This window comes from Daucus carota, chromosome 7, assembly GCF_001625215.2.
Source record: "Daucus carota subsp. sativus chromosome 7, DH1 v3.0, whole genome shotgun sequence".
NCBI classification, from domain to species: Eukaryota; Viridiplantae; Streptophyta; class Magnoliopsida; order Apiales; family Apiaceae; genus Daucus; species Daucus carota.
Genome location: NC_030387.2, coordinates 40,380,171 through 40,408,038, shown reverse-complemented (window position 1 = coordinate 40,408,038; position 27,868 = coordinate 40,380,171). Strand labels below are relative to the sequence as shown.

Genomic DNA, 27,868 nt, shown 5'->3' with positions numbered 1-27,868 from the left:
ATATATCTATATCCAAATATGTTACTTATATGTGAAAATTAAATTCTGTATTTAACTCAAAAAATTTAGAAATTTATTATCTATCATGAGTTATAAATTGTTAATCGGTCATCGGACATATATTTTTACTAATTAAAAGAATAAAAATTACAGAAGTTTTAACAAATTGATATTATTTTATCATTAAAATTAAAACACATACAATTTTGGTCTATTATTATTAAAATCGCAGCATTTAAAATTTTGATGATCATCTAAAATTTGACAAGTTTTATATGTCTTTTCATTTGGTATCTATTTTAACGGATTATTTTAGTAAAATTAAAATATATTTAAACATCCTGTTTTTTTCGAAAAATATATATTTAAACTTTGTAATACAATCTCACACACCTATTTATTTATAAATTTGGGTGTTTATGGATCTCTCTATATCATACTATCATATTTGAACATATATGATTTAGTCTATTTCTTTACAAATATTCGATGAATTTAATAATTTAAAATATCAAAAAAAATATGATTAACCCAAACACTTAATTAAATTATTCAAAAAATCATTAATTTTATTTAACATACATAAATTATTCTAGAATAAATGTGTTTTTATGTATCACGGATACTTGTGATGTACCTATGAGACAAACACTCAACTAACTTCTCAATCAGATTTCACATGGCCATTTTCTCCAACCTAAAAATTTGTAGTATTTTCTAGTTTTCTGTCAGAAAAAATTTTAGGTTGGGCTTGGATAGCAAGATACATTTCGGACGGGCTTAAAACACAAGTAATCATCTTTTGAACATTATACTGGGCCGCGGCCCATAATGTAATTTCAAATCCGCAAACAAACCCACACTGGATTTCTGCAAAAACACTCATGAGGTCTTCTTATCTTTCCCTTCGGACATTACAGCTATCATCTGATTAAACACCAGGTAATAACTTCTGTATATCTACACTAGTTCAATCTATACTTACATACATGTTGTACTAAGTTCTTGTTCTTTGTACTAGGTTCTTGTTATTTTTCAAGTTATCTCAAGTTTCACATGTTAGTTTATGAAAAAGTAAAGAATGGCATGTCTACCCATTGTTTCAAATGATGGGTTCTTGATTTCTCAGCGAAATATTAGGGCTAGCAGTGTAAAAATTGAATCTTGGGGTGGATACAGAGGTGTTTCTTGCTCATTTGCTAATTCTTGTTGTTATTCTGGCTGTTTCCCTATATTGGGATTGTACAATTGCTCGAAAACTAGGCAGAGATTGGTGTTGGATAGTAAGATTAGGTCGGTGTCGAATGAGAAGGAGAATACGAAACCCCATTTGGGAAATAGAGTTAATGGTGGCTTAAAGAAGAAATTTTTGATAAGATTGAGGCCAAGATTGAGGTTGTTGTCGAGGAGATTGAGAATGGGCTCGGTCAAGTGTTTGTTGGATAGAGTGAGTACGTATGTGCGTAAGAATTTGAAAAGAGTGACGATTTCTGCCGCGGTTACTGTTGTGTTAGGGTTGTGCTTTTTGTTTCTTAAGCTGACTGCGGTTCCTTCCCCGAAATTTGTTCCGTATTCGGACTTGGTTATGAGCTTGCAGAGTGGGTCGGTGACGAGAGTTCTGTTTGAGGAGGGATCGCGGAGGATATACTACAATACTGACGTGCAAAGTGGTGAAAATGCTGAACAAGTTGAAGGTGAGTCGGTGTTGAGGACTGCCGAGGATGGTAAATCTGAAAACGGGGTTGAGGGAATTGAGGCGTCAAGGAATAGTATGAGTAAACAGTCAAGTATGTTGAAAAAGTTGGCGAAGGGAAAACCGTCGGCACCACTGTGGCAGTACTCCACTAGAAAGATAGATCATGATGAGAGCTATCTTCTTAGTTTGATGAGAGAAAGTGGAACTTCGTATGCATCAGCTCCTCAATCAGCTCTTGCATCAGTACGGAGTATCATACTCACCATTTTAACTCTTTGGATTCCACTGACACCTTTAATGTGGATCCTTTATCGTCAGCTTTCTGCTAGTAATAGCCCAGCAAAGAAAAAACGACCTAGCAATCAAGTAGTCAGCTTTGAGGACGTCGAGGGAGTTGATGCTGCAAAAGTAGAGCTCATGGAGGTAAGAAGTTACTCATTTAAACTACTCTAAGTCTAAGAGGCATCATCATGCATCCTTTCTTATACTTAATACTTTCTAATGCCCTAAAAAAGCCCAAAATGAACAACACAGAACAAGCATATATGTAATTATATCCGTAGATCCCTGGCCCACCTAACCCCACAGTCGGACGATCATATACTGCGACTTTATATTGGCAAGAAAAAACACGAAATAGCATGCAGATGCCATTTGAATTTGTATTTATTCAAGTACTTTAGTATTTATGAAATTTTGAGTACGAATAATTTCTGAAGAAAAATTACAACTTGTGACACTATTAGTGCGTGAAAAGCATTACCTTTTATGGGAATTAGAAACACAAATATGTCGACAAACTTCAAGTATTTGTGGTATCTAATTAGGCTCAATCTTATTGAATAAGAACTTATTTCACTATTATTTAGTTTAGACACTTCCATTCTATTGCTATTGCAAGTATGAATGTATAGAAATATATCTTACTAAACAAATGTAAGTTCATTATTTTTTCCATCTAAATCTAGTAGTTTTAATAAATTAAAATATAGTATCGCGCACTAACTCCCTATATGCTTGAGGCCTATCAAACATTCTTAATGGCTGATTTTCATGGTTAGTTTATATTGAAATTCCAATTATGTAGGGATGCTTTTTTTTTAAAATTTTAGAGGGAATGCGGTAAGAAATGAGTGATGAATATCATGGTTGGTGAACTGATTGATTGTACTTTTAATATCAAAAGATTATCGGGGCCATCTTTAGTTTAGCCCAATAGATTATATTTTAATGATTTTTGTGCCCGTGTAATTTTTTTGCTTCTTGCAAGCTATGTATGTGCTCTGCAATCTCCCTTGAAAAGGCCCTCATGCATTTTTTTTGTAGATAGTTTTGTGTTTGCAAGGTTCTATTGACTACACCAGACTAGGAGCAAAATTACCTAGAGGAGTGCTTCTAGTGGGTCCTCCGGGAACTGGGAAAACTTTACTAGCCCGTGCTGTGGCAGGAGAAGCTGGAGTGCCATTTTTTACTGTGTCTGCCAGTGAATTCGTCGAAATGTTTGTTGGAAGAGGAGCAGCTCGTATCAGAGACCTTTTTAGTGTTGCAAGGAAGAGTTCACCGTCGATCATTTTCATCGATGAGCTTGATGCTGTTGGGGGCAGGCGTGGAAGAAGTTTCAATGATGAAAGGGACCAAACATTGAACCAGGTAACTGCACATCACAATTACTGTATAAATCTCAAAAGAAATTTTGCTCGATTGTTTCTGTGGTATCATTATATATTAATCGCAAACTATACATATTCTATATCAAACCTGTGAAACTAAACATGTGTGAAGGCATGGGGCTTGCAGGCCCTGCACTGCACCCTCTAAACATGCATGTGACCCATATTAGCTTCAGTTCTTTTTCTTCTTTTTTTGTAAATCTGTTCCAACTTCCAACCTTTTATCATGTTTGACCATCACTTCTCTTCCATATTATAAATTAATGATGGGCGACCTTTTGACACGACCATTAAACCAACAATTGCCTCCGTCAGCTTCCGGACTCCATTGTTTCTAATTGCAGGTGGCAGTACTGTTATGGTCATCATCGGCACTATATCTTCCACAACAACCACCTGTGGAGATATCTCTGTCATCATTCTTCTTCTTTCCCAATTTTTTTCTAGCCCCCCTCCCCATCTCCACTGTAATCTCTGTGGTTCATAGAGCTGCCAATAGTTAATGAAGGTGAAAATGACAGTGTCGGGGAAGATGATATATTGATATGTATATATATGTTGCTGTGTTATAATATATGTCACTGATACACCTGTTGTAAATATTTGTTAAAAGCGAATCATATTACAGTTTGTCAACTCTTCCTCTCAAGTAATATAAACCCTTACTTTCCACTAAAATTGTTCCCCTTCAGAAGGCAAATAGAACAAAACTTTAAAACAACATTATTGTCCTTCTTGCAGGAATGTGCAGAATGACAATTGTATAGCTGATGTTATGATTTTTTTTACGAATTACTCAAAAAACAACCTGTTAATTATATAGTTATTTTGCTGTATTTTCAACCGAATTCTAATCTTTTTTCCTCTATAGCTGCTGACCGAAATGGATGGCTTTGATTCAGAAGTAAATGTGATTGTCATAGCAGCAACTAATAGGCCAGAAGCATTAGATCCCGCTCTTTGCCGTCCTGGACGTTTCTCAAGGAAAGTTTTGGTAGGAGAACCAGATGAAGATGGAAGGCGCAAGATTTTGGCTGTGCATCTAAGAGGAATTCCTCTTGAGGAAGATACTGGCCTTATCTGTGATCTAGTAGCATCAGTTACCCAGGGATTTGTAGGTGCTGATCTAGCAAACATCGTCAATGAAGCTGCTCTTCTAGCTGCTCGCCGAGGTAAGATTAATACACGCGTGTAGTGTATGCATTGAAAGCTGTACACACTTGTGGAAATAGCAATCATGTTTATAGAGATAACAATAATATTCATCACCTTTTTGAAGTATTTGCTATAATAGTGGATTCTCTTTTTAAGAGCCAGTCCAATGCTAGATGCAATACGATCATAGTCATTACTAGGGGAGAGCGGGTGCGGTTTTTGGATAAAACCGCAACTGGAACCGCAGAGCCTCGGTTTTAAGAATCAAAAACCTCAACCGCAACTCATTACTATGATATGGCACCAAAAAGTGTTTTTTGGTGCTAAAATATTGCCCTCAAATGCTAGCTGCATTTTGCAAACAAATAATTCCAAATTAAATAACTTTTTGTACAACCCTCCCTAACTTGTATTTAAAGTGCATTAACCATACTTGTTAGGCGTAAAGGCGATGCTAAATGCTAGTGCACCGCCTAATCGCTTAGGTGGATAATACGTAAAACTATATATATTGGTATTTTTTTTTTATAAATACATTTATATGTTAAACTAAACAGAAAAAGTGTACTTATACTACTTGAATATTGTATACAAATTAGAGAACATGTTTATACTATATGTATATATACGTGGGTGTGTTTGGAAAGTTTAAAAGGAGAAAAGAAGAATAATAGAATAACCTAATAGCATATCTTTGGAATGAGTTCTTTCAGGGAGATGATTCTTTTCCCCTATAGATTGTTGTAGACTGTTTTACTTGTAATCGTGATGTTTACAATGGATCAATATTCCTTATAAGTAATTTACGGCTGGCTATTTTCTGTCGAACGGAAGTAGGTGTAAATTAGGAGAACTAGGCGGACCAAGGCCGTTGCCTTGAAAACTGAGGCGGGTTGGACGCCTGGCCATTTTATGTCTCGTAGGCTATGCCTTTACAACTATGACATCAACTGACATTTCATTTGTGGCATATATGCAACAATTGTTGCAAACTGGGAACCCATTATGCATTTTTATGCATATTTGCATGAATTGCATCAAATAATGCAACTCCTGTGGAGTTGTGTTTTTCTGCATTCGGTTCCAAATTATCGCAATGCAACCAAGTTTGGCATTGCATTGGACTGGCTTTAAGTAGTGTACTCTCTTTTTAAACTTCGACTGATTACTTTTGTCGTTTCACAAAATGGACCCACCAGGAACACCGAACACTTCTTGTTACTTTGCTGCTATCTTGCCTAATTATCAGAAATATGTTTTAACTTTCAAGTATAGGTGTGTAATTAATATCACTTGGTTGAATCATCAAGATTTTTTTTCTAATAGTCAAATATTTTCTTGGTGTTCATCATCTTCTTAAATCCGCAGGTAGTGAATGTGTGGCAAGGGAAGATATAATGGCAGCAATCGAAAGAGCCAAGTTTGGGATAAATGATAAGCAACTGACTCGTAATACAATAAGCAAGGAAATAGGAAAGCTCTTTCCTTGGATGCCATCTTTTATAGGCAAGAATGACACGCAGCGGAATGGAACACAAGGACCCTTGGGTTATCAAACACTGAGCTGAACTGAGGGGTATACTCTTTTGTCTTGGTGATGCTTTTAGACGGACACTAGATGTCGTGATTATGTAATTTTGTAGTAATATATAGATTCCCAGAATTTTGGTTAATTTTTGGCATTCCAGAATCCAGACAATGGTTGGGTGAAATTTAAGAATTAGAATGGAATCACCAAACTTTAAGTATAGGCTGAAACTTTCCAAAGATGATGGTCCAGTTGCAAGTGCTATTCCAGCACCAATACTATTCTAAAAAATTCGTTACTTTACCATGTCTATATTTATAGTAGCTGCTGTAGTTCCATGGATATCAGGATCACTATCGTCGTAACAATATTACATGAACGCTGGCATTCCTGCTGACATAATTGGGCTCTCCGTGTTTATTTAATTTCAGTAGTTCTTTTGGTAAGCAAGTAATTGAGAATCCACTTAAATTCGCCAAATCACCCAGGAAAGTTGTTTCTCCACAGTATGTTCCACATTGACAGGAAAGTTATGTGTTGATCTTTGAATCATGGATCTAGGCATTCCTTGTAATATATTATGATCATTAACATTGCATACTTTTTCACCTCATTGTCGGCTGGGAATGCAGATGACTTAAAAATCATCTTATTGCTGCTAAGTCTTTACAGAAAGTAGAACATTGAGCTGTCTCACTCCATCTCTTAATATTTTTCTCGTTTGCTTTTATCAAGTTTGCCAACACACATTTTTGATCGTTTATATATTTAATTTCGTATTATTATTAAATATAAAATCTTCACTGCATTAAAGTGCTCATGGATACGAGTTCAAATTCAACCATGTTCAATAATATATTAGTTGGCCTGATTCAAACAAATTAGATATATCAAGAAAAGTATTGATTCTTCTTAAATTCTTTCTCGCCTCTTGACACCGACTCGCCACCAACAGTATCGTTTTCCAAGACGCTTGCCCAAAATCTAAAATAAGAAACCGAGAAAACGATTAGAAAATAGATTTTAAACAAAAATCATATAACACACAAAAACACATATGAATGGGACACTAAAACATGCAAACACATATTTACCAACATATTGAAGTGGATAAACTTAGATAGAAGAAGAAAATTACTCGTCTTCATGTGCAATTTTATTTCTGCGTGGGATTATAACTTCTGCGATCAGTAATGTGGAAGCTAAAACAATCCACGAGGCTGCGAGCAATCTCATAGAAAGACTTGTTGATGAAACATGAACGACTCGGACATGGGGATGCGTTCTCAGAACCTAAAATTAAACAAAAAAAACAGTTGCGTAAATTGAAACATTAACACAAATTCCACATACAAAACAACACAAAATAAAAATGATCGAACAAGATTCACAAACACAAATTCCAGCGTATATATCCAAAAAAACACAGATTTGAATTGTAATTACCTCGTAGGCACGACGAATAGCGGGCTCGTGCACATACAAAGATGCTTTACACCACCAGGAACTAATAATTTTTCTCAACATCTATCTCTCTCTATGTTTGTGAATAGATCGTTGATATGTGCAGAATCTCTCTCTATCTTCGACTTTTTATAAGGGTTTGAAAAGGGGATGCGTCTTTTTATTAGGGTTTGAAAAGGATTTATCTTTGAATTTGTGTAATTTTCTGGCTCATTCTTTCGTATTTTGATGTTTGACACGTATATAGGGACGTAAAAAAATATTATCTATATTTAATAAAAAAAATATAATTTTTATATCAAACAAAAGTTTAGATTATAAATTTTTATTTATAACGTTATCAAGTTTGTAACTTTCTTCTTGTAACTTTATCAAGTTTGTCAACACACATTTTTTTGATCGTTTATATATTTAATTTTGTATTATTATTAAATATAAAATCTTCACTGCATTAAAGTGCTCATAGATCCGAGTTCAAATTCAACCATGTACAATAATATTTTAATTGGCCTGATTCTAACAAAAACGTTTAATTCTTTGATGGCAATGCAATATTTTATCCTAATAGAAACGTTAACTTCCAGAATTAAAGTTTTCGTGTAATTTGTGACATCAAACAAATTAGATATCAAGAAAACTATATATTGATTCTTCTTAAATTCTTAATTTGTGAAATTTAGTTCCACATTATACAAATGAGACCAACTTTAGCATTGCATTAGAATTTAGACTTGCTCAAGCCTTTCTTTTCTAACTAGCTAACACCACATATAATCAATACGAGTAACTTTTTTACAATCTGTGACCTACAGTAAAATATTGGCACATCAAGCAAACATGTAGGATGCCCAAAATTTATGTAATCAGATAACTTAATATTTGTAATCACCTCAAAACGAAATTAGCAAACAATCAGCAAGTCCCAGCTCACATGCCTTGAAACAATGTAAATTCTATGTCTCAATGTACACCAGAATGAGTACTTGGACTCACCTCAGCCTGAGTCCGATTTCTAGTCATAGGGTTGCTAATTCAAGTGATCAATGATTAGTTCTTGGAATTCTGAACTTATATATACCTGGAATCCCTCTATGTTACCCATGCGAAAATAAGAACATATTGGAATTTCGCTGCTAATGGATATCCACTGCCAATAAATAAACTCAATTTAAAGACTCGAGGTAACAGTGTTATATGTACCTTATTTGCTCTAGCATCCCGCAGAAAACTTTTTGAACACAGTGATAAATGAACCAAATCCAACAATAAAAATACACCACAAAAGCATAACAATATGCAATTATTGAAACTTTAAAGTTATATAATGAAGAATTTAAAGCAGAGCAAAAAAGAATAATGAATAAAGTAAGTGATAAGAAACTATAAGCCATAACCGAGAACCAAAGTATCTTGCAACCGAGGTTCATACCTTCAGGCTTCATAGTAGCTTTGACTGTATCATCCCCTGCCTCATTATTACATTAACAATGGTAGCTTCAGTTTTGGGGAATTCAACTGCTTATATTCCAAGACACTTTTGATAACTAATTATCTTGTGGTTCATGTCTGCACTTGTTACCTAACCAATTTTCTTGAGGATTTCAACCATGTACAATGTTATTTTAATTGGCCTGATTCTAACAAAAACGTTAAATTCTTTGATGGTACTGCAATATTTCATTTTAACGAAAACATTAACTTCCAAAACTAAAAAATTCATGTACAATTTGTGGCATCAAACAAATTAGATACACACACCCTTATCATAAATTTCTAAACAATGAACAGCGAGCTGCTGAGATAAATTGACAAACTATTGATTCTTCTTAAATTCTTTCTCGCCTCTTGACACCGACTCGCCACCAACAGTATGGTTTTCCAAGGAGCTTAAGCGTTCCCAAAATCTAAAATAAGAAACCAAGAAAATGATTAGAAAATAGATTTTAAACAAGAATCATATAACACACAAAAACACATATGAATGGGACACTAAAACATGCAAACACATATTTACAAACATATGGAAGTGGATAAACTTAGAAGAAGAAAATTACTCGTCGTCTTTATCAACAATATTATTTCCGCATTGGAGTATAGTTGTTGTGACCAGTAATGTGGGGATAGAAACAATCCACCAGACTACTAGCAATCTCCGAGAAATACTTGCTGATGAAACAATCACGGTTCGGGCTTCAGGATAACGTTTAAGAACCTAAAATTAAACAAAAAAAAACAGTTACGTAAATGGAAAAAATTAACCATCAACACCACTATAAAATATTACACATACAAAACAAAACAAACAAGAATGATCGAACAAGATTCACAAACACAAATTCCAATACATACAATCCAATCATACTTGGCAATTTCCAGATTTCAAACAGTAAATCATTATCATAACAAGGAATAGCAAGGAAAATAGTGATAGTAAATCACACAAGACAATGATACTGATACAATCATCATAATCAACCAGGCAAACATGCTAGCGAGTTTGGTAATTTAAAAAGTAGAGATCTTAGGGTTTAAACAATACAGGCTTGTTACAACAAAGCTTAATCATTGAAGATGGATATTATCATACCACGTACACAACCTAGGCCTTATGGACAAATTAAATCCCTCGCTCTTGACACAAACAGCGTATATACAGATATTACACACAACAATAACAAATTGATTAGATCTCAATACACATGTTTATACATATGACAAGATGCATGGATATGTCCACAGAAACACAGATTTGAATTGTAATTACCTCGTGGGCATGACGAAGAGCGGGATTGTACCCAACAAAAGAAGATTTCCAGGAAATAATAATTTCTCTCAACATCTCTCTTTTTATGTTTGTGAACAGATCTATGTTCTCTTTTATGTTTGCGAAGATATGTGCTTATCTCCTTTTATTAGAGCACACAAGTCCAACGGGGAGTTAAAGTGGTTGCTATTGTCATAATATAGCATCCAAGTAAAAAATACAACTTCAATGGGATGCTATATTTTGATGCAAAATAGCAAAATGCTATATTTTGTGCTAAATATAGAACTAAGTATAGATGTTGTTATTGCTATAATATACCACCCAAGGATAAAATGCAACTCCAATTGGATGCTATCGCTATACAGTAGAAACTCTTTGAATTAATACTCGGTAAATTAATAAACTCCCTAAAATAATAAATTTGTCCGGTCCCGACTTGGGCTCAGGTAAAAAATTGAAAAACTCGATAAAATAATAAGATAATAATTTTTCGAGAGATCCCTTTATAAATTTCGGTCCCAAAAAAATCATAAATTAATAATTCATAGAAATTGAAAAAAATATATTACACTCGATTGAAATATATTACATTTACTGTACAATACTTCAAAAGTCATTATTGATTTCCAATATATATGAACACAGTAATTACTAATTTACGTTGTCGTTATTGATTTCCAATATATATGAACACAGTAGTTACTAATTTACATTGATTCCCAGGGTTCGTTGCAATGTCATTTCTAAGAGAAATAGACTAATTTGTCTTTTTGTTTGGTATGCACAATATAATTGGTTAAAAACTCTTTAAATTAATAATTATTAATTTATGGATAAATTAATAATTATTAATTTATGGATAAATTAATAACTCTCTAAATTAATAAATTTCTCCAGTCCCGACATTATTAATTTATAGAGTTTTTACTGTAATATAACACCCAAGTTGAAGGTTAGTTAAATATACATCTAACTGGTTCTATTTTAAATCTACCCATTGGACTATGAATTCTATTTTAATTCCAAAAACCATTTTTTGATTTCAAATTATAATAATAGCTATACACATTTTAGTATCACCGTTAGGACTTCTCTTAGGGCTGTGAGAAGGGAATGCTTGGACTGGATACTCTTTTTACCCGGACCGCACAGTACAGAGGCCCAAAATCTGATCCGATTATTTCAAGCTGTTACTAGTTTACCACTTTACCGGCAATTTTGTTGCACACGGTGATGTTATTTTGTTTAACTATATTTTACTTTGTTTGTTAAATTTTTCAGTTAATTTATTGCAAGAGTAGTTTTTGAATTTTTTTAATTTCCCTTTCTTGTTTATACTCTATTTGAGGATAGGAACAAATGGGCAGTCGTCTTGAATGATGACAAGAGAGTTATTATGGGGCCGTTTGGCTGAGTTTAAAATAAGTGCTTCTTCTTTAAAATAAATAAGTGGAGTAGAAGTTAGAAGCCAGACAAGACTTATAAGTGATTAAAGTGTTTGGCAAATAAGCAGAAGTCCTGAAACAAAAGCCAGCATTCCTAGCTTTTTATAAGTGCTTCTTGACTTATTACACAAACAGTACGAAATAAGTGCTTCTAACTTATAAGCTCAGAAGTCGGCTTAAAAGCCGTAGCCAAACACCACCTATATAAACTAGTATTTAAGCCCGCCCTGCTGGCCTTTGCATGTTCTATTATATTTACTGATAGAATTTTTCTTTTTTTTTTGAAATTCAAAGCACAGTATACTGTCATCTTGTTCACTTATTTTTTTGAGTTCAAAGCACAGCGCAACGTGGTGCCTGTTTGGCTGCCGAATATAAGTACTTCTTTTTTCGAAAAGTCGGCTTCTGTTTTTCTTGACCCGTTTGTGTAAAAAGTTCAGAAGCGTTTAAAAGAAGTTGAGAATGCTAGCTTTTGTTTCAAGAATTCTACTTATTTCCCAAACACTTTAATCACTTATAAGTCTTAACTTCCTTCTAATTTTTACTTTACTTTTTTTTACTTTAAGCAAGAAGCATTTATTCTAATCTCACCCAAACGACCCCGTAGTCTTGTTCACTTAAAATACAAAAATATTATGAAGATGATATGTGGTTAATGAAAGTGTTAAATAAAAGGAATTCATATCCTGTAATCACAACAAAATTACAGAATGTGAACACAGTAGTTTAAGAGAATGGCAAAACACAGTAATGCAATAGTGCTTTGATTTTTCAATTAGAGGTTAAGTCGAACAATGTGGTTACATGTGACAAACAAAATTACGTTTTATATTAATAATAATAACCAATATTTATATATAGTTTTTACGAATTTTATTCATTTAAAATTTTAAATTTATTTTTGTAAAATAAACTATGATATTGAATATTATTAAATATTGAAATTTATAACCTATCAATATTTTGTTTTTAAATTAAATATTCTTTTTTAATTACAGATATAAAATACTTTTCAGAAATAAAAAACTATTCGATATAAAACTACCCAAATATTAATGTTACTGTGAGCAGAGTTTTTATGTATCGTTTGTGTAAAAAATTTATAAGTCAAGTCCGATTTACTTGTTTAATGGCTTTATAATATTAAAAGAAATTTAATGTTTTGTGCGGGCGCTCATGTACAAAAGATCATAACAATATTGATTCTTAAAAATATTCTTAAATTGTTACTTCAGTGAAATCACCAAAAAATAAGTCCTTACAAAGAAGATACAACATCAACATCTTCCCACATTGTATATTTTATTTATAGTCAAACCAAAACAATTATACAGCTAACTGACGTTTCATATTTTGATCAAATAATTTATGTTTTAAAATTTTATAATCAATAATAATTTATATACATTTCATAGTTATTAGATTCTTGAATAAAAGATAATACAGTAATTGAGAAGGCTGCACAGCAAGCCACATAGAAAGGTACGAGTAATTTGAAAATAAACTTCTCATGTAAGCTGCTGCAGTGGGAGTATCTTGTGTGCACGTGTGGTAGGGCCCATAGAACTCGCGCTGGCATCTGTTTAAACCATGAACGTAGACAGTGGCAATTTTGTTAATACAAAGGTAATCAGGGTCAAATAGTTAGGCATGTGTTATACTCCCTCCGTCCCCCTGAGTTGTATACATTGGGGGACGGGGACGCGGCACGGACTTTAATGCTCCTGTAAAGTGTAGTTGTGTAATTTATTTTTAAAATTTTCTTTTTCTGAATTAAAGTTTGGATGTTATATTTTTATTCAGAAAAAAAAAATCTCAAAAATAAGTTATGGAACTATATTTTATAAGAGCATTGAAATGCGTGTCGAGCAGTTGAAAAGAAACGTATACAATTAAATGGGACAGAGGGAGTAACTGTTAGCTAAAAGTGTAAATATAGATGATTATGTAAAAATTTGCTGAACCTGTAAGCTTTTTGCTCCAGTGGTGTTAGTCATAATGGTTAGCTATATTTTAAAATTTGATTATTTTGTTATTTTCAGATTCTAATAATTATATTTTAAAATAATAATTAATTATTGTGAATAAGTTTCATAAATAACTTTCTTATAAATTCAATTTAATAATAATTTTATTTCTTATAATTATTGTCTAAATTTAATCAAATCAAGTTTTTATATAACAGCTACGTATGGTTGGAGTTGAGTTTTTCAAGCGGTTGGCTAAATTTTTTTATTTTTAGCATGTCAACTCATCTTTTAACTAATGATTTTCAATGGTTGGAGCATCTCCAACGGCGTTGACTATAATCGTTGGCTAAATGAGACCTGTAAGACATTATGTAAAATTTGCTGAACCTGTAAGACATTTTTGCTTCAATGGTCTTGGCTATATTGGTTGGCTATAATTTAAAAATAGTATGTTATTAATATTTTAAATTATTAAAATAGAATATATCAGTTCAATATGGTAATAAATGATGTTCAATCGTCGTCCGATTTAACAGACTTCACAAAGAACCCCGAAACGAGGTTACTAACCCCGATTCGAGAATAGTTGACACTAAGCTTGACATCCCAATGATGCCTACTTATATGCATCAACCCGAACACCATATGTCATAGTTCTTCAAGTGAGCTGCTCAATTTCACATACATTATTTCTTTCGAATCTAAGATGTAGAGAACATCGTTATCTTGTTCTAGAGATTGTTACTACTTAAAACAAGATCCAACAAAGTAACACAAACTCGATAGATCCACCACTGATCGTAGCCAGGAGTCGAACTTAGAACTTTAAAGAGACATCAAGAAATTTTCCGCTTGTCTTCGTTAACTTTATAATTCTCAATTGATAACAAGAAAAACGGATAAATTTGATCGATCATAATAAATTCCGCTGTTTTATTATTAATCGATAGAAATCAACTCAGAGTTACGGTTTATTTGTTAGTGATCGAGTTTGATCCACAATTCAAATTATTTCAAAAATAATTATTTTATTTAAATTTGAATCTTGTACGGTGAAACTAGTTAGTGGTAGAGCCATAGCTATATATGCAATAAATTAAATGCTTACAAAATACATGCACAATAATGTGATCCAATTATTTTCGGAGGTTGAGACAACTTTAGCTGTTTGCCTTTTCTTTTTGTATTATCGATCGCAAGCAAGCGCAGTAGACTCAGCTTTTTATCCCCTCTGCGATATATACTCCCTCCGTCTCAATTTATAGGTCCAGTTTGAAAAAAAAATTTGTCCCAAAATACTTGTCCCTCTCTCCTTTCAATACAAATTTATCTACATATTAATTATGATTTTTTTGAAACTCAACATTATTCTCATTTCTCAATGCACTAAATCCCTATATTTATTGTGATTTTTTTGAAACTCAACAATATTCTCACTTATCAATGCACTAATTAATGATATATGAGATAAGATTCCATCCAACCAACTTTTTTCTTAATATGTGTATTTATTTCAAAATGGACCTATAAATTGAGACGGAGGGAGTATCTCATTCCAAATTTCCAATCACTAAAAGTGTAGCTTAGCTTTTCTCGAATAATTATATCAACAAAAACAATTGCTGCTTCTTGTTTCTTCTGATGCACTATACTAATTATATATTATAGTTTGCGTGCGCATATTTAAATGAATAGTGGCATACCCATTACAAACTAGGTTGTTAATGGATAATTATATACAATATAATATTATATTATATAACAAACAATTTACCGATAACATGAAAGCTAAATACTAACTAAAAATCATATATGCTATAATTAATGCGTTATAATGTTGATATTTTAAATGCACTATGTTCTGATCATTTCCTTATACTTTTCTTCTTTAACATCTCATCTAATTGTTTACATTTCAAAACAAGTATACTAAAATTTTACAATATATAAATCAACTTATTCATTATTTTTTTCATTATATTTATGTATATTTAATATCAGTCGATCCTATCACTATTTTCACATTACTTACTTTTTAACTTTTATTTCACATTCAGGCAAGTCAGAATAAATTATTTAACAAAATTATAACCCGATTCTTGATGTCTTAAAATTTTTGAAACATCGAATAATTAATGACATAATAGTGTGGGAGTATTTGGGTCGGACCCAATGCAGATACTATGATCCACTTGTCAGATTAATGTTTCCAAGAATATAATTAGTTTATTACTTATAATGTTTTCGAAAGTGAACGGGGAAATCACCTCATTTAGGATAATGAATTGAATCGGACAAACTTCTATTCACCAGAAAGAACTCTGGCCTTTTACTGTTGCTTTAGCTTTAATTAATTCGTCAACTGGGATAATGGAAAGAGCAGCCTAAATGGTCATTAAACTTCATACTTATTTCCAATATGGTCATTTTACTTAAAAATATTTTACTGTGGTAATTATACTATAAGTAAGTTTCACTCAGCATTATTACGTCAATTGGCTGTCTATAACTAACGGAGAAGAGTCAGTGTGTATGTTAATGTATTAATTATTATACTTAAAACATTTTATATTTCTACATAACTCTTTATATTTATATTCATCTCTGCTGAGATAAGAGAATACAAACCATCACCAAAAACCTCAAAACACAGCTAGGGTTCTTCTTTTTCGTTGGCGAAACGATGGAGAATGGAAGAGAAGCGCATATGGGTATGTATTCTTTCCAAAACTTATTACTATTAACATGTAAGAATGCTATGAATAATGATCAAGTTAACTAAGTTTGATTTGGGGTTATGTGAAAAGCAAGTGTTTCTGTTATTTTTTAGTCTTTGTTCTTATTGTTCCAGAACTTCATTAGATTCATTATGCAAGAACATGTATTCATGTGCCTTGTAACAGAGTTGGGTTGTCTTTTAATTCACAGGGATCACTAATTTTATGATGATTTTATTATGTAATTGGCTAATTGTGCATGTTTTCTGTGATTGTGCCATGTAGCTCATGTTATTTCACATCTGGGCAAGTAATTGTGAAGATATATAATCGAACTTATGACAGTTGAAAGTGTGACATTTTTACAGATGAAGGTCTAAACTCCACTAGTAATTATTAACAGGGATCCAAAATAATTGATGGGTATTTTACTAATTCTTATCATGCACACCCCTCTAGTTCTCTTAAAGCAAGTTAGTTATGTATATGTTTGATTCTAGAATTATAAGAGAGAAGCAAATGCAAAAGAACACTATTATGTACGACGACAATGTGACAGAAAACGCATGATTCATGCACATTGACATTGACAGAAAATTCTGGTATCTCACCATTTCTGTATTGATTAAATTGATGTTGGCTTTGAGCTTCAGACACATGTTCCGAGTTTGAACCAGTTTTTGTGTAAGTTAAAGGGGACATTTTCTTCAGCTTGGATGTCTTCTTGAGATGATAACTGGCTATGTCCTCTTATTAGCTTGAGAAGTTTACCAAAAACATGTTTCTTGCTTGACGAGTAGGATTTGCTGGCAATCATACGACCATGAGGACTGTCATCAGAATCTGTAAGAACAGAAGCTTGACAAGGTGTTGATTGTTCCATATATAAATCTGTATCAGGTGTTCCTCTTCCGGAAAGGTCTTCTTTATTTGCATATTTCAGTATTAGTTGCTTAGCTTTCTCTTCAGATTTCGGGCCTAAAGATTTACTCAGGTCTCTGGCAGCTGTTTTCACCTATGCCAGGCTGATAGTTCCTGAGTTCATGTCTTAAGCAAGCATTTATCCATCGCAGATAAACTAGTTCTTCAACATCATTGCATTGATTTTCGTGGATTTGTTCTATTTCCTTGGTTAAATCTTCGTTGTGTTTCTTTAGTTTGTTATTTTCCTCCCTTAGTGCTTCTGGCTACACAAATAAATATAAGCAGGCTCTAAATTAATTAATATCTTAAGTGGTAATTTGGGTTTAAGTATGGTCTCTGAGGGAAGCAGGAAGAAAGTGAGAGAGTGACTAGTCTAGGAACACAATTGCCAACTGATAATAAACAGAAAGCGAGGTAACGGTGTGACTAACAGTGTGACTAACAGAATGACCAAAGATCATATAAGTATTTAGTTAAGTGACTATTGAAAAAAAAATTACAGTAAAATGACCATATTGGAAATAAGTATGAAGTTTAATGACCATTTAGGCTGCTCTCTCGGGATAATGATTAATCACTAGTATCATCACTTAATTATGGTACTTAATTTATTAGGTAGAGCTTTGATTAATTCATCGAACACAACCTCCTCGCACATAGGGTTAAAAATGGGGCGGGGACTTCATTTTCCATCCCCGCCCCATATATCTTTTTCCTGCTCCATCCCCGCCCCATTCCCCGCTAGGCCTGGCAATTTGACACGTGACACGCTAACACGAAACGAAACGACACGAAATAAATGGTTACGGGTTTTGATTTTCGGTACACGAAACACGAAAGTACACGAACACGAAATTACACGATAAATTTCGTGTCGGATATGGGTTTTCACTTTGGGTACACGAAAATACACGAAAGTACACGAAATATTTTATATATAATTTTTATTTTTTATATATAATATAATATATTATATATACTTAATGTATACATATATCAGTAATTCAGTATTAGTAATTTAGTATATATAGTGTCACGTGGTATGCACATGGTGACTAAGAGTAAGACTAGGGTTTTTGACTTAATCACAATCCACAGCCGCTTCTCTTTACTTTCCACAAACTCTTTCCGCCTCTTTCCTTACGAATCAAAAGCGCCTCTCCCCCGCCTCTCAAAACCTAATTCCCTTCATCGGCTTGCTTAAAATGACTGATAATATCACAGATAAGGTAATTTCAGCCTCTTATTATTACGTTTGCTTTGTTATTTACAAATCTCTGTATCAGATTAGTCATGTTGGATTCGTTATTTGTGTTGATTTGTAGGACTATGAATCACTCGGTGATGATGAAGCAGATATATTAGAGAATGCTACTCCTGAACATCCGGCTACAGAACTACCAACTGAAGGTTCTTCGAAGAAGATCTTAATAGCACCTGGTACAAAGAGAAAGAGATCAAAGGTGTGGAAAACATTTAATCTTGTAATCGGAGCTGATAAGGTATCCAGGGCAGTATGCACGAAGTGTGGTTACATATGTATCTATGATTCAAAGAATGGAACTGGAAATTTGTTGAAGCATCAAAAGGCATGTATATTTCGTGTCTATGGGTATAATTATTTCGGGTCAATTCGTATAACAGGTAATACACGAAAGTACACGAAATTAATTTCGTGTACATTTCGTTTCGTTTCGTGTTTACACGAATTATTTCGTTTCGTGTTCGGTTCGGGTAAATAGGTACACGGAATGATTTCGGGTCGTTTTCGGTTTTAACTAGGAGTACACGAAAACACGAAAGTACACGAAACGAAAGTACACGGAACGACACGATTGCCAGGCCTATTCCCCGCGCGGGGATTTATTTTTAATCCCCATCCCCGTTTCACCGGGGATTTAATATAATTTCGTCCCGCCCCGCCCCGCTGCTATAATATTACACTTTAAATAATTACTTTAAAATTTAGTAATTTTTTATTCATAATTTGATAAAAATATACGAGAGACGTATATTAAAAGCAAAAAACTAAATATAATAGAAATCAAAGAGACATATTATACATTATAAAACTATAGTTATGTGTATTATAAAATAATAATATTAAATATAATAAATATATTATATTAAATATAATAAATATATTATATTAAATATAATAAATATATTATATTAAATATAATTATTTATTTATATTAAATATATGCGGGGCGAGGCGGATAATCCCTGCGGGGATTCAACAAATACCATACTTGCCCCATATTTTGGCGGGACAGAAAATCATTCCCCGTCACTACCCCATTCCCCATATTAGCGGGGCGGATCTGCCTCCATTCGGGGCGGGTTGGGACGGGTTCCCATTTTCCCCGCCCCATTTTTAGCCTAATCGCACCTACAACAGACTGTGTGAGAGTAGGTTTAAGCCCGTAATTTAATAATCTCGAACAAAGGCTCCGCAGTTAACCGAAGAAGAGATTTGGATGAAGCCATGTAGAATTAGATTTGTCCATTACAGTATCTCCTTGACGAGATCACTAATCCACAACATCTTTCTATTAATGGTACACTCACGTCTTTTAATATAAATTAAAAAAAATTATAAGTAATAATTTATATAATTTTATATAATTGTAGGGCAATTTAGTGAATAATCATAGTTTTTTAATGCATGTGGTACTACGCATTCGTCTCTCACCTTTTTATTAGGATCATCATGGTTATGTCACCTTTATAATGCAGAATCTTCTTATCACGTAAAAAAAGATTGATGATGGTTAAGTAAAAACCTAAATAATTAAGTACTTCTTTTCTTTTTTGCGTACGTTTATTTAATTTAGAAAATTGAATATTATACAAATACATGATATTGAAATAACGCACCAAAATACTCAGCGTGATGGGATATCCATATTCATCGTAATCTATGTTCTAAATATCCTGATTTATTAAAAAATACCCAATTGATCTTCAGAATATATTTTATCAACTTAACGGTTGCATTCTATTTTGACTAAAAATCCCCGATAAAGCCTGAAGCGGTAGATCAACCGATTAATTATATACAATTCTCGATTTCTACTTATAAACTTAGTTTATAAATTTATCTATTTTCTTTATACCTAAAAGTTATCTGATCAATATGATTATTAATTATATTTAAGTATTTAACCTATATCATTGCCACTAGTATTACAAATATTGAAGCACAAAATTTTAGCTTCGAATTCGACTCTTGCTACTCCCTCTGTCCCATTTAATTCTATACGTCTTTTTCACTGCTCGACACGCACTTCAATGTTCTTATAAAATATAATTCTATAATTTATTTTTAAAATTTTCTTTTTCTGAATAAAAGTATAATATTCAAACTTTTATTCAGAAAAAAAAAATCTTAAAAATATGTTACGAAACTATACTTTACAGGAGCATTAAAGTCCGTGCCGCGTCCCCGTCCCCCAATGTATATAACTCACGGGGACGGAGGGAGTATATAGAAAAATTATTATCTGCACATACACTCATTTTTAAGTGTGCAAGTTTGCTTAATACACCAAAAATTAACTCCACAAGATTATTAGTGTCAAAAGTATTGAAGCTCGAGATTTAGCAACTGATGAAGTGAATTTCTACGAAGAATTCGAGTACTAAAAGCCAAAAGGCCATAGTTCATAATAATTAATTCAAATTAAGTACAAGATATGGAGGTGATAGATGAGAAACTACAGAGCCATACACACGAGATTAGATATAAATTAACCTACAGATAATCATCACTTAATTAATTAAGCGACTATCGGAGTGGCTTGTTTTTTAGGCACCACGACCTGAATTTCGATCATATCGAGCTCATTCGGGTTCGAGTTCCTATCAACCGGCTTCATCTCCGAACAAACCATCGCGCTCAGCCTCATCACATCATCTGTCTTCGCTTTCAGCTCCGGAGGTTTCTGATCATCGATTATGATCACCGAATCATCCTCGAATAATTCGGGAATTTTCTTCGCTTCGATCGAGTCTTTTTTCGTGTTTCGGTAAACCATGTACAATATCATCTGTAGAATCCCGAATGTAAATCCCAGCACGTTCGGAACCTGTAAAGAAACAACAACAAAAAAAGATTAATTAGAACTAATTAGTCTCTTAATTATACAATTAAGCATTCGATGTGTAAATATATTGTTTCGGGTAAAATTATTTAAATAGCTGCGGAGAATTTAATTTACCACGACGCAGAGGGGGGCGACAAAGACGCATAGAGAAAAGATGAGGCAAATCCAGCCGACAATCACTACACGGTTTGCAGCTCCTTTCGCAACAAACTGAGTTAAGATAACGATGAGGCCGAATCCTACTACGTTCATCGAGACGAGGAGTTTCAAGGTCTGCATCTGCATGATGGTTTTGATTAGTAATTGACAAGACTGGTTATTATTGAACTTACTCTGGCTTTTCGAGGGGCGTAAATGAGGAATATGCAGATGTAGATGGTCTGAAAGACGCAGCCAACTGAGTTGATGGTGATGAGAAGGAGAGTGTTGGATTTGAGCAATGCGTAGTAGATCCGGAGCATGGCGCTGAATAGTGCAACCACATAGGGGACTGACTTGAAGCCTTCAGTTGATTTCTTCTTGTAAACTTTGTAGAATGTTGGTCTGCATGGAGAGAGGATTATAGTAAGGTGATTGAGAATGATTAGTTTCATTAAAGAAGAAAAGGTGATGAGTAAATACTTAAAGTTTGGCACTTACATTGGTGCAAGAAACACTCCAAAGGAGACGACGTTACCTAAAGCAGAAAGTTCACAAAATTATTCAGACAAATCAACATAACATATACGTGCATGTATGTGACAGAGAGAGAGAGAGAGAGAGAGAGAAGGGGAGGGAGAGAGAGAGAGGGAGAGGGGGGGAGAGACAGAGAGAGAGAAAGGGATAGAGAGAGGGAGGGAGAGAGAGAGTATGTGACCGACAGGGAGGGGAGAGGGAGAGGGGGGAGGGGGAGAGAGAGAGAGAGAGGGAGAGAGGAGAGGGGGGAGGGAGGGGGAGCTAGAGAGTGGCATGCAGTTGCCATGCAGTGTATGAATCTATCTAGGGTTGGGAGCAAGTATACCTAGAAGACCAAACACAAGAGTCCAATGAGCAGATAAAAGAGCCATCTTCTCAGCAAACAACCTTACTACTATCTCTCAGATTACAGAGTATTAAAAGTGGTAGCTAATTCCTTCTGATCAGTATCTTAGACTAAACTTGTACATGTATCAGAGGCTTCAGTGAAGGGTTTATATAGGGAAGAATCTGAGCTAAAAGAGTGGAACATATTAAAATAAAAATTATTTACAATATTAAAGGATAAAGATTAATGAGTGTAGTGGAGGATTCATGATCCAGGATATTTCCAACAATTATTCTTTACAGTTGTAGGAAACTATGCACTAGCTAGCTTCATAGCTACTCAGCTATAACTTGAGATATTTCACCACAATCTCAAACCTTTCGATATTAATTATTTTTTCTAGATACTTTCTCGCCCCATTTAATTTTATACGTTTTTTTTATTCTTCAACATGTATTTCAATACTTTTATATATAAATTATATTTCTGTGACTCATTTTTAATATATCTTTTTTTGAATAAAAATTTTTATTCAAAAAAAAAAATCTTAAAAATAAATTACACAAATATACTTTAAAGGAGTATTAAAATGGTGACGCGTCCCGTCATCCAATATATACTCTGTAGTGGGACGGGGGAGTAATTATCTTCTTTTCTAAAACATTTGTCTTGATTTGACAATATCTCTATAATATAAATGTATATGATTACTTATTATTATTAGTTATTAATTGTAAAATTACAGTTATTATTGTTATTACATCAAGAAATTAATTATGAGTAATAAATAAATGTTAGTAGGGGGTATAATTCCTGGGAATGTAGGCTTTGCTTCCGCATGCTCTCCATGCAGCCCAGTTTAGAAAGTTTACTACTCAATGAAGCACAACTACAGCTGGTCAAGCCCATCTTTTTTCTATTTCGGGTTCCACCGAAACCATGATGGACCCACAAGCTCTTTCTGATGTGTCACCCACCGATCCAATTGGCTTAACGTTTACAGCTCGACATTTTCATTTTCAGTTTATAATGAAAGATTCACCTGTATACCAGTTCCGTGATCATCTAAAAGAGCATGACAATAACAGTTATATGAGGGAACAAGATACTATTTTATTGCTCCTTCAAGTCTTGAATACAAAACTCTGAAAATAACGAAATAGACAACTAGCATTATATAGGGGTGGAGAGACTGTTACTACTACTACTACCCTGTCCAGACTCTAACAAACTAATAAGAGAGATATTGCACTACTCTTGTTGATCATGGAGACAGTACTGAGAGAGCTGATGGAGAGGACCACTGAGAGGAGGTGGAGAGACTGTTACTGATGCAGGTGGTCCCAAGAGATGAGTAAGGACAGACAGAGGTACGATTTATTGAACAGAAATAACATACAGGTGGCTCATTGGACAAATGCAACAAATGCAAGGTGGCAATGAGCTTAATGGTAGACATGTGCCTCAATATCTATCTATACATGAAAATATACGTTGCCCAATTATGTACGACATAAAAATTTGTTGATTCACTCTCTCTGGGGTAATGATTCATAAGTTCAAGTTTTTGTGACGGTGCAACTTCGTGTGATGTATTTTCATATTTATGTATTGTCTGGATTCGAAATCAATATCATTTCTAATTATATATTTTTTTATTGAACGATTTCATATTTATCGTCACATACAGTGTTCTAAAAGTCGGCGATTAATCGGGATTAATCGCCGATTAATCGCTGTTCGGTCGGCCACCGTCTCGATTAAGCGTTAATCGGTGAAAAAATCATTTTTTTAGGAAATCGGCCAAAATCGGGATTAATCGGTCAAAAGTCGGGATTAATCGGAAAAAGTCGGTCAAAAATCGGTGAATATAAAAAAATTAAAATAAAAAGAATTTTTTTTTAAAACTTTAAATTTAATTACGATTAATGATCCGATTAATCACTCCGATTAATCTCCGATTATCCGATTAATCGCTGGACGGTGCCTTCACCGACTAAGTCCGATTCCCGCTTTTTACAACACTGGTCACATATGATTGTGGATATGTAGAGCGTATTTGTTTTGATTTTAATCCCAAATTAATTATAATTGTTTCTTATTTTAAACTGAAAAATATCTGGTTATATAATAAGTCTAAAACCGATTTAAAATCAGAAATAAGTCAGCAACCGACTTAAATTCATAAATTAGTTCAAGTTATTTTTTAAATTACTCGTAAATTACTTTTATTTTTATTATCACATCTGTCCAATTTTATATGACCTCATTTCCTTTTTAGGACATTCCAAAAAGAATGAACCTATCATACTTACGATTTTTGAACATTACTTTTCACTATTACACCACTACTTCTCTATTTTATACTTTTTTTTTATTAAACAAGCACTATTATACCCACTATTTTCCTGCACTATCACAAATCTATTATTAAAATAATGTGCTTATTTACAGACGGCTGCACTGCAATACGGAAATGGGATTAGAAATAAAAAACTGGTAATTAGTTACAATTGGAGGAAGGGAAGCAAAGTAATTTGGTCAAAGCGTGGAATGGGAGACCTAATTATTCGTGATTAACTTTGTAGTACAGGCAATTAAGAAATAATCTGACGGTGGATATTTACTCAAGGCCTGGTGCACAGGATTTTTGTTGATTTACATACGTTCGTTTTGTCAACAGTTAAAGTCACCCTCTGATATCAACGGTGGCTGAGCAACCAAATAAAATAGTTGCATGCAACCAAAGTTAAATTGACTAAATTTTGATCAAAGATTATAAATCACTCACTTATTATTTAAAAAAAATGAAAATTACATCTTAAAGTAGATTAAAAGTAATTTCACATATTTTTTTTATTTTGTCAATTGATAAAATATTAATAAATTTCAGTCAAACTTTAGTCAAATTGACCAGTATAAAACCAAATTTAACAACTAAAATGGGACGGAGGGAGTAGTATTATACTCTCTTGGTATTTTTTTAATTGTCACATCTTTATTTTTGTTGGTCAAATTGACTAATTTTTGACTAAAGATTATAAGTCACGCTTTCATTATTTTGAAAAACTGAAAAATACATCTTAAAGTAGATTAAAAGTTATTTCCGGTGATATTTTTATTTTTTTATTTTTTCACTTAATAAAATATTAATAAATTTCAGTCAAATTTTGGTCAATTTGACCGATACAAACCCAAAAGTGATAACTAATGGAACGTAGGGAGTAATAGAGTAGTCTACAATGATTTCCCCTGTATCTTTGGAAAACAACCTGTTTGTCCTGGTCTGGATCCCGAATTTTAAATCATTTTTAATTTTAAGATGAAAAATATATATTTGTATAATAAATAAAAATGGATCTAAAATTGAAAATAAATCAGAATACAAATAGTGAAGATACAAGATAGTGAAGATACACTACGCAATACAGATCCATAAGTAGGTACGATTAAACTACGTACGATCCACCAAATTTTTCAAACATTCATCACTTGATCAAGCAAGAGGAATGAGTTGTTTTTTAGGCACCACGACTTGAATTTCAATCACATCAAGCTCATTCTCGTTCGAATTCATCTCCGAACAAACATTGCGCTCAGCCTCATCACATCATCAATCTTTGCTTTCAACTCTGGAAGATTCTTGTCATCGATTATAATCACCGGATCATCTTGAGCTAACTCGGGAAGGTTTTCGGGTTCGATTGCATTTTTCTTGGTGTTTTTGTAGACCATGTACAACACCATTTGAAGAATCCCGAATGTAAATCCCAGCACGTTTGGAAGCTAATAGTAACACAATAAGAAAGTAGATTAATCAGTAATTAGTCTCAATTTAATGCAATTAATCTTTAGAATTTAATATGATCATGTTAAGCCTTTTTTCCAACATCTTGATTTTGAAAGAATCGGTCACTTAACGTTATGGTATTAGAGCTTAGGCTCGCGGGAGACTCGAACATTAGTTTCGATGCGGTATCATGTACTTACAGCAATGTTGTAGTCTTTGAGTAGGAGGCCATAAAAGAACCACATAACAGCACTTAAAGTGAGAAACAAGGATAAAAGGAATGGCATGTACTCCACGCTTTTTGTTCTCATAACTTGTCTCTGTACATTTCATGCGTAAATGAATTAGTTTGGCTACATTCATCAAAGAAAATAGCTTGAGAATTAATGGATTATTTACCACAATGCAGAGGGGGGCAACGAATACGCATACAGAAAAGATGAGGCAAATCCAACCGACGATTGCTACACGGTCTGCTGCTCCTTTCGCAGCAAACTGAGCTAAGATAACGATGAGGCCGAATCCGACTACGTTCGTTGAAACTAGAAGTTCAAGGGTCTGGATCTGCATGAGCATTTTAAAGTGATACGTTACATTCAAATTTTAATCAGGTTCTAAACTTTCCGATGAATCCTTTACAAGTTGTGTGCCTGATTCGAATTTTTTAAATTCGATTAATCACTATAAATTCTTCTTAAATGAAATATAGTATAGTATATTAAACTAATATATTAAATATCATTATAATATAATATATCCGATTTTTGATCCGATTAAACACTGATCATCCGATTAATCTGAATCAGCAACTCCACGCAATATTAATACTGATTCCGATTTTTACAACCATCCTTTTAATTGAACTAACCCTGGCTTTTGGAGGAGCGTAAATGAGAAAGATAGAGATGTAGATAGTCTGAAGGACACAGCCAGCTGAGTTGATGGTGATGAGAAGGAGAGTGTTGGATTTGAGCAATGCGTAGTAGATCCATAGCATGGCACTGAATAGTGCAACCACATAGGGAACTGACTGGAACCCTTCAGTTGCTTTCTTCTTGTCAACTTTATGGAATGTTGGTCTGCATGCAGTAGAATTTTAATAAGGTAGTGACTATTAAGAACTCCATATAAAATAAATTAATTTTCGCTGAAAGAAAAAAAAGACATGAATTGATATATATAATTAAAGATGACTTACATTGGTGCAAGAAACACCGCAAAGGAGACGACGTTACCTAATGCAACAGTTAAAAAAATGAGAACAACCATATCATATATATGACACAGTGCATGCAGAGATGAGGGGGAGGGAGAGGGAGGGAGGGAGGGAGAGAGAGAGAGAGAGAGAGAGAGAGAGAGAGAGAGAGAGAGTTGCATGCATCAAATGTACATGGAAGTAGGGTTCAGAGAAAGTATACCTAGAACACCAAATACAAGAGTCCAATGAGCGGATAAAAGAGCCATCTTTCTCTGCAAACAATCTCACTAGCTATCTCTGTGAGTACAAAGAATTGAAAGTGCTAGCTATATCGTTTGCTGTATCTCTTAGTGAACTAGCACATATATTGGAGGGTTGAGTGAAGGGTTTATATAGAGGAGGAATCGGAGCTCTCTCTCTGATTGCAAAGAA

The 27,868-nt window shown here is 33.5% G+C and overlaps 3 protein-coding genes, 2 long non-coding RNA genes and 1 pseudogene across 5 annotated transcripts; 2 read left to right on the top strand and 4 right to left on the bottom strand.

Moving 5' to 3' along the window:
• Positions 1-832: 832 nt before the first annotated feature.
• Positions 833-6,355, top strand: LOC108196670 (probable inactive ATP-dependent zinc metalloprotease FTSHI 3, chloroplastic). Its single transcript, XM_017364068.2, has 5 exons — positions 833-942; positions 1,022-2,119; positions 3,023-3,346; positions 4,238-4,538; positions 5,890-6,355. Exons 2-5 carry the CDS (start codon positions 1,082-1,084, stop codon positions 6,087-6,089), a joined length of 1,863 nt encoding a protein of 620 aa, XP_017219557.1. The 5' UTR covers positions 833-942; positions 1,022-1,081; the 3' UTR covers positions 6,090-6,355.
• Positions 6,356-6,853: 498 nt separating this feature from the next.
• On the bottom strand, positions 6,854-7,712 carry LOC108195774 (uncharacterized). Its single transcript, XR_010285954.1, has 3 exons — positions 7,496-7,712; positions 7,188-7,342; positions 6,854-7,033 (listed from the first exon to the last, which is right to left on the bottom strand). It is a non-coding gene; the product is annotated as an uncharacterized LOC108195774 (long non-coding RNA).
• A 959-nt stretch (positions 7,713-8,671) lies between these two features.
• On the bottom strand, positions 8,672-10,433 carry LOC108195586 (uncharacterized). Its single transcript, XM_017362564.2, has 3 exons — positions 10,278-10,433; positions 9,568-9,725; positions 8,672-9,417 (listed from the first exon to the last, which is right to left on the bottom strand). The coding sequence occupies exons 1-3, from the start codon at positions 10,350-10,352 to the stop codon at positions 9,327-9,329; spliced, it is 324 nt and encodes a 107-aa protein (XP_017218053.1). The 5' UTR covers positions 10,353-10,433; the 3' UTR covers positions 8,672-9,326.
• A 7,900-nt stretch (positions 10,434-18,333) lies between these two features.
• LOC108195609 (uncharacterized) lies at positions 18,334-18,968 on the top strand. Its single transcript, XR_010285516.1, has 2 exons — positions 18,334-18,565; positions 18,662-18,968. It is a non-coding gene; the product is annotated as an uncharacterized LOC108195609 (long non-coding RNA).
• A 2,150-nt stretch (positions 18,969-21,118) lies between these two features.
• LOC108195569 (bidirectional sugar transporter N3-like) lies at positions 21,119-22,561 on the bottom strand (annotated as a pseudogene).
• A 2,514-nt stretch (positions 22,562-25,075) lies between these two features.
• LOC108195068 (bidirectional sugar transporter SWEET14) lies at positions 25,076-27,702 on the bottom strand. The gene is made up of 7 exons (XM_017362001.1): positions 27,657-27,702; positions 27,437-27,473; positions 27,107-27,317; positions 26,638-26,802; positions 26,439-26,558; positions 26,038-26,234; positions 25,076-25,142 (listed from the first exon to the last, which is right to left on the bottom strand). The coding sequence occupies exons 1-7, from the start codon at positions 27,700-27,702 to the stop codon at positions 25,076-25,078; spliced, it is 843 nt and encodes a 280-aa protein (XP_017217490.1).
• Between the last annotated feature and the right edge of the window lie 166 nt (positions 27,703-27,868).

Coding starts and splice junctions, on each gene's coding strand:
- LOC108196670 (XM_017364068.2), top strand. CDS start 1,082: ATGGCATGTCTACCCATTGTTTCAAATGATGGGTTCTTGATTTCTCAG. Junction 3,347..4,237: donor GGGACCAAACATTGAACCAG/GTAACTGCACAT, acceptor TTTCCTCTATAG/CTGCTGACCGAAATGGATGG. Junction 4,539..5,889: donor TCTTCTAGCTGCTCGCCGAG/GTAAGATTAATA, acceptor TTAAATCCGCAG/GTAGTGAATGTGTGGCAAGG.
- LOC108195586 (XM_017362564.2), bottom strand. CDS start 10,352: ATGTTGAGAGAAATTATTATTTCCTGGAAATCTTCTTTTGTTGGGTAC. Junction 9,726..10,277: donor CTCTTCGTCATGCCCACGAG/GTAATTACAATT, acceptor GTTTAATTTTAG/GTTCTTAAACGTTATCCTGA. Junction 9,418..9,567: donor ATTGTTGATAAAGACGACGA/GTAATTTTCTTC, acceptor TTCTTATTTTAG/ATTTTGGGAACGCTTAAGCT.
- LOC108195068 (XM_017362001.1), bottom strand. CDS start 27,702: ATGGCTCTTTTATCCGCTCATTGGACTCTTGTATTTGGTGTTCTAG. Junction 26,235..26,438: donor TCAAAGACTACAACATTGCT/GTAAGTACATGA, acceptor TGTTACTATTAG/CTTCCAAACGTGCTGGGATT. Junction 25,143..26,037: donor GTGATGAGGCTGAGCGCAAT/GTTTGTTCGGAG, acceptor TTGATATCAGAG/GGTGACTTTAACTGTTGACA.